General features: G+C 39.8%; 1 protein-coding gene across 6 annotated transcripts in view; it reads left to right on the top strand.

Annotated features, from left to right (window-relative positions):
- The window catches only part of LOC126980401 (synapsin-like), an 81,727-nt gene extending 74,435 nt beyond the window's left edge, over positions 1 to 7,292 (top strand). For all 6 annotated transcript variants that reach the window (XM_050830307.1, XM_050830305.1, XM_050830308.1 and 3 more), the window contains one exon: positions 475 to 7,292. In XM_050830307.1, coding sequence (XP_050686264.1) covers positions 475 to 710 — 236 coding nt within the window. In that variant the 3' untranslated portion in view covers positions 711 to 7,292. The remainder of the gene's footprint in view (positions 1 to 474) is intronic.
- Positions 7,293 to 7,361: the final 69 nt, after the last annotated feature.

Consider the following 7,361-nt stretch of genomic DNA (forward strand, 5'->3'; position numbering starts at 1 on the left):
CCTTAGCTCCTTGTTTAGCTCAAAGCTGTTTACTGTCTCATGCCTCGTTTTGTGTGTTGTTATTGTGCATTCATATTCATATTTACATATTTGACACAATGATATTGTATCCACAACTAAGCGTTAACATAACACTCATTATCTTTAGCTCAAAACTTAAATAGTTTAGCTGGCGCCACACAGGATTCTTTTCACGAGCTGCTTGCTGGGCGCCAAACATTTGCTCGTGGCAAGTGGGCAGTAACGTTACATTAAAAATACAACGATTTGCCGAACATTGAAAATCATCGCCTGCGGCGGCCCTTACAAATATACAAACCACAATATCTAAAGTCCTGGAGCACACACCGCTCCAAAATTGGTCAGCTGGCTAGCATATAATCGACGCTCGGCAAGCACTCTGCAATAAAGGTCCCGTGCGACACCAGCTCTACTCTTCGTAACTATAAACCGACCTTTTCCTCCCTCATACAGCCTCCCAATCGAGCAGCATGAGTGGCTTCAGCAGTGCCAGCGGAACGAGGCGGCCTGTGGACGACAGCAGTCAGTCGTCCCAGCAGTCTGCACAACAGAAAGGCTCCCTCTTCGGCCGCCAGACCTCCGTGACGGCGTCCACAGAGGGGCCCACCGCCCCTGGCACGGGTGACGATGCTGAGGACACGATGAAGAACCTTCGCAAGACCTTCGCTGGTATCTTCGGCGATATGTAGGCCCAAGAAACCTTAGACTCGAGATTCGCGCCCCGATAGGTAATATACACTTAAACGAGTCTGGCTAGCGGTGCGCGCGCGAGCCTCCCGCAATAATACTAATAGTCCCCACTTCAACAAGATAAATTATCTCGGTTATAAGAGAATGTGCAAGCAACGAGTGCCCAAGTCTATGTCCTCCTCCTACTCAGTAATCGCCAGAGGCTCATGAATTTCATTAACAAGATAAAACGAACCAAAAAAAAAAAAAGAAGATACATTGTTAATTATTTTTATTGATAGTCTGTAATCTGCCTTAAACCCAACAGAGTTGTCTAAACGAAAACTTGACCACGTAGACAGCGCCATTTCCTGGCTGACACACCTAGAGATACACACACACGTAAGGGTTATGATGCTTACTCTTATCCATCAGTATTCGTGACTGGGTTGCCTGCTATACCTAACCACCCGTCACAACAGCTCTCTCTATCTCTGTCCTCCTAAGAAGCTTCGACGTACACCTCCATCCCCTCCCTCTTTTCCTCTTCCAGTACACGCCATCATCCCAGCCTTAACACAATCACATAGAGCTCATTGTTACTGTTGGATCGTCCACTGGTCATGAGGAGACACCCCGCCCTCGTGGTTGTTTTTATATATGAAAGCAAATTAGTTTCCGTGAAAAGCGAAAACATATGACGAAACTAGATATATACAGCTTTCTTTTCTATTTAAGATCGTGATTCGGAGGCACTTTTTATTTTTCTTCTCAGATGTTGTAAATTAATTCCCATTTTTCATAAAAGGAAATGGAAACGTCTGAAGGGGAAACCAATATATAAGGAACACTGACGCCTCCACTTAGCGTAGTGAGGTGCAAGTCACGGGTGTTCAAGAACCGAGGATCAATAAGGAGTCAATCACAACGGGGAATAGAAAAAATTAAACGATACACTATATCTACGTAGCAACTTTTAGGCGAGCTTTATAGGATCAGTACCAAGTCGTAGTGTGTCTGAGGCGTCTCCAGCGATACGTTAACCGACGGTGAAAAAATAAAACATGTGGATCTGGTAAAGATGGACGAACACCGTAGTAGAATTTACAGTTATTCCTCTTTCTTTTTCAATCAATAATGGGAAGCTAACGATACTTCTTTTTATCATTAGTGGGACGGTAACGAGTCTCTCCAACGAGATTTCAGTAGTCCAAGAGTTAATTTTTCGTCCTAGGTTGAGCCACGGCTCCCGCGGCTTCGGCAAACGATCAGCCTTTGGAGTTTGAGGTCACGTGATTCCAAAGCGACAATCAGATTCTTCCGGTCAACTCTTATTCCTTTGCCTTGAAAACCAAGTAAATAAAGATCAATATAATACTCTTCCACCTAAGAAAAATATGGAACAAAAGAAATTAATAATTATACATCTTCTACACATCATCCAATTAGCTTAGGTCACGTGACTTCAGGCGCCAAAAAAAAAAAGAAAAAAAAACGCATTATAAAAGTACCAACCACAAAACGAAACAATAAAATGGGGGGTTAGAAAAGAAGAGTAAAATCGAAGAAACAAATAGCTGATCTAAAACATCTCCTGCCGAAGAGATGATCACGTGGGAGCACCGCTGACTGCCAACCCAAGGCAAACACCAAACATCACAAAAACACCCCCTAAAAAATGTTGTTAGCAATATCGCTCTGTGTTGTTTACTCTCGTGGGTGGACTTCCTCTGGCTGTTTGTGCTGTGCGTGGATCTTGATGTGTTTGTTCGTCTTTTATTGACCTTAAACTTCGTGATTGTCTATAAAAAAAAAAAACTGTAATACACTTTCTAGCGTGTTTTTGATGGCATCGGCGGCGGCGACCCACAGATGAGCCTCTTACGTACACTATATGCGCAGACCTTCCTTCTTCCGTTTTCTATTAAAGTTAAGCTTGTCAGTATTTCCCCGTGTCTTTCGGAATCTCTGGAATGAGAATCGTGCTACAATTCGGACCAGCCTTCAAAATTTCAATTCTGGGGACAGGGGAATGATATTAGTGCTTCATTATATCGGATTTCAAGATATCGAGAGAAGGAGAACGGAGATGCAGTGTGGAAAGGAACAAGATGTGAAGGAAGTAAAATGAGTAAGAGGCATAATATAGAGGAAGTGATCTGGAAGAGGAATAGGGATTGAAAAATGGATATGAAAGATAAGAATTAGTGAGAGAAAAAACGTGATGTAACGAGTTTGTTCTTTGAAATACATGCTAAATTGATCTACCCATGAGGGAGGGAGGAGAAATCAGTCTTTTATGATTTTCCTTTGCCGGGAGTCGAACCCGTTCACCGTACGATCAAAGAAGGCAGGAAGGCCAGTTATACCGTTGTACCAGAGGATACCCACCGGTTCAGGACAGATTGTAGTGAAGAGATTATAGTGAAATGAAAATGAATAATGCAGATAATGGAGAGAAGGAGGCTTAACAGATTAGGATGAGATAAAGACGAAGATTAAAAGAGATTATTAGGACTAAGAACGGTTGGAATAAAAATAAAGGATGTGAATAGTGAGGGTGGGGTAAATGTATTGTTTCCACGGAAAATAAAATGAGGCTGAAAAGATGAGGATAAGACAAAGACAAAGAATTAAAGAGACTATTACGACTAGGGAAAAAAAGGAACAGAAAGAAAGGATGTGCATGGAGGAAAGGGAGGGGGAGAAGACATGTGTTAAGGGAGAGGCTGCCGAAGAGATGAGAATATACTCAACACAAAAGGCGATGAATTAAAGATTATTAGGATTAGGGATGATGGGAACAGAGAGAAATGATAAGCATGGAGGGGAAGGGGTAGAAGATGTATGTTTGGTGGGAGGCTGAAGAGAGGAGACTATAATAGACAAAATACGATGAATTAATGAAATTATTAGCATTAGGGATAAAGGGAACAAAAATAAACGATGTGCACAGGGGGTGACGTGTCTGTGTGTCGCCGCTGTCCTCTCGTTACGATCATTGTCCGTGTAAGGAGCATCAGTTGCCTTGGTCCTATATCATCAAACCTTCGTATATGTTCAGCATGTGTACTCACTCCTTTAAGAGATAGGATATTAAAGAGAACAAAAGCAAGAAGTAAAAATATATATAACATTATACCCTAGTTACCTACTAAGTACTTCTGACGTGTTTCACAGGAAGAGTCTGTCTGTTATTCACGTTTATTTTTTTGTTGGTTGTTGTTTGTAAGTTTTTTGTTGAAGAGTTTGTACTATAATGTTGAAGTCTCCTGGCTCTTGCGGAGTGAGAGATGTCCTGTGTTATGTTTATTCTCTCTCTCTCTCTCTCTCTCTCTCTCTCTCTCTCTCTCTCTCTCTCTCTCTCTCTCTCTCTCTCTCTCTCTCTCTCTCTCTCTCATCTATACCATCACCGTTTGAGTTATTCAGCATCCTTCCTTTTCAAAATACTAAACATATCTTTATTTTACTGAGAGCGTCATTCGCTACTGCAATAATAATAATAATAATAATAATAATAATAATAATAATAATAATAATAATAATAATGTTAAAAGCAGAGCCTATGACGCCAATGTATGTCGGTCTGTCTGTCAATCTGTATTCATCCTAATTTAATTTTCCGTATTATTTCAAGGTCATTTAATCCCCCTCCCTCTATTCCTTTTCTTCCTTTCTCTCTCTCATTGAAAAAAAAAAAAAACATCCATCTTTATTATCCTTATCATCTCAATGTTTCCCGTTCTTTATTGTTCGAAATCTTTCGTTCATCTATGCTATTCCACCAACTGAGCTCTCAATATCTCTCTCTCTCTCTCTCTCTCTCTCTCTCTCTCTCTCGCAGAGCTCCGCAAGGGCCGGGAGCTACACCGAAGAATCTGGGGTATAGGAGCCTTAGAATCCTTCGGTGATAGATCGGTGTGTGTGTGTGTGTGTGTGTGTGTGTGTGTGTGTATGTGTGTGTGTGTGTGTGTGTGTGTGTGTGTGTGTGTGTGCGTGAACGTGCGTGTGTGTGACCTCAATTATCATATCCATGTAAGGCCTTTCCTACGTTCGCTTGTCCTTTTGTTTCTACGATTCTTGTCCATATACCGAAGAGAACAGCTGATTGGCACTGCCATAGATAAATAGGTCATTTCCGTGTCCGGGATAACGCATGGGGCGAGGGTGTTCAGAAGGTTCTCATTGTTTTAGGCACAAATGGAAAGTTGTGTGAAGGTCGTGATTATTTTCGATGTTGATGTCGATGCGAAGGACGCGGTCTGAGTCTTTACGTTGATCTGCGGTGTGGTGGTTGACCTGACCTGACCTGTCCTGCCTCACTCAGCCTGACCTTAAGCTTACCTTTCCGTCTGTAGTGGACCTCTTAATCTCTCTGACGCTTTGACAATACATGTCTCTCTTAGCTATTTAACCTATCCATTGTAATAGACTTCTCAAAGTCTCTCTAGCATCTCTTTCACCATTTTTCTGGCCTCTCACAATAACCAAAATGCGTGCATAATGTAGTGCAAAGATGCGGTGATACCCTAATTCTATCCCCTGAAAGACTTGCATTTTGTGACATAACTGGAAAACTACACAATAATCTATCTCTTTCCCTATCTATCTATTGTCTATCTCACTAATAATTCTTCTCACTGGATTCCTGTAACATTTCCATTCCGGTGTTGGTCAGTTCATACTGGGTGAGGTAGGGTTCCAACAGGTGCCCACTCACATCCGATTACGTTGTTTATTTGTTGTTGGATTTGTACGTACTGCTACTACACCCACAACACCTGTTTTTATATGGATCTAGAGTGTCTTGGATGTGTTGTGTATACAGTCTTGTAGAGTATTCTGACGAACGTAGGTTGTGTCTTTTAATTTCACATACTTAACGTCTCTAACCTTTCTGTCTTTATTCTTCTTTCTTTTCATTAACACAACTCCCTTCCTCAGCTCCTTTAAAGCCCAGTTGATTATAATATATCTCCTTCTATTCCAATAAGCTTCCAAGTAAAGGAGAATAGTTAGCTGAGTATTTTCAAAGATGTCACTTACAGATTTTGATTAGCTATGAATAATAATGGGGATTATGTGCATTAAGTTTCCAGACGTTATCTTGTTTCTCCTATCTATTTACTCTCTCTCTCTCTCTCTCTCTCTCTCTCTCTCTCTCTCTCTCTCTCTCTCTCTCTCTCTCTCTCTCTCTCTCTCTCTCTGCTCAGATGGTGACTAGAAGATCAGGTGGTAACGGTGGGACATAATGTAGCGACACCTTAAACGTAACAGAACCAACAACAAGTTAGAAACGACTTGAAAAACTCTTGAAAACGTATTAAAAACTTGGAAATTTAATATGAAAAAACTCCTGGTAATGAGATAAACTGATAAATGAAAACATAAAAACCGACGTTACAGAAGTGAAACAAAAACAAAGCAGCAAAATGAGTAATACCACCAAACAAACGTTGATTATAAAGTATCTGAAAATGTTTGAACAATCACCTTAGTTAACAACACCTAGACTAATCGATACTGTAATCTTAAAAGCCTTATGTCGAAAAGTTTTAACAATACCGAAAACCTTATAAGTAGAATTCTTGAAGGGTGTCTAAAATATTTACCACTTTTTCTTCGTTTTCCTTTGCGCATCAAGACGTATGATGAAGAGCAAGGGACAAAGTGTGTGCAATGGTACAGAGAAGAACGAGGCGTACAACGGGTAGCAAAGTGTTATGCAAAGAACGAAACAGCTTGAAGAATTCCTAAACAATGAAAGTAATGTCTTAGTACACAACCACACTCGCACACACATCATAAAAAGACAGACAAACAAACAGATCGTACAAAGCAGGTGATTAAAATGTGATGAAAAATGTAAATGAACAAACAAACTAAGGTACGAAAATAACGACGAAAGTCAACTCAAAACATGCATAAAAAAAAACATAAAAAAACGATAACGCATAAAAATGATACATGAAAAACAATATTATGTAAGAAACCAACCTTTTAAACGAGTGTATATATAAACAAAATAAGTGTTCTCCCACTTGTGCTAACCTTCCCAACTGAGCAGGAATGTAACAACAAAACATGATAACTAGTAGAGCGACACAACACAACATCCCTTTCCCAGTTTGATACCCAACCCTTTTTTTTTTTTCTTAAGTTCTAGGATAAAACATGAAGCCAGACTTATGATAAACCAAACATTTTCGCTTTCTTCCTTAGACTTTTTCTCCCTCATTTGATGGACAGATTCTCATTATCATTATTATTATTATTATTATTATTATTATTATTATTATTATTATTATTATTATTATTATCATTATTACTATTATTATCATTACTTGCTGCGATATTCTAGTCATTTTTGTACATAAAGACTCTGTTAATGTAAATTTGTGTACATAACATTAATTGCCGTCACACACAGATTCTTATCATTGTGTTTGCTTGGACTAAGGAGTAATAAGTAAAATAAATAAATAAATAGATTAATATAAGTAAAATGATGTCCTCCGAGCGTTTGTTTGGCGCGGCGTGAGGCCAAGTTGTTTGTAAGGTTAAAACAAGATGAATAAAAGTTATGTGTCGTCCAAAAAACCGGTGTGTGTTTGTTAACCCGACTCATGTTTGGTTGCCTTTGATGCGGCAGGGCTATGACTGAGTGTGAG

This window comes from Eriocheir sinensis, chromosome 44 (genome assembly GCF_024679095.1).
Source record: "Eriocheir sinensis breed Jianghai 21 chromosome 44, ASM2467909v1, whole genome shotgun sequence".
Classification (NCBI taxonomy): domain Eukaryota; kingdom Metazoa; phylum Arthropoda; class Malacostraca; order Decapoda; family Varunidae; genus Eriocheir; species Eriocheir sinensis.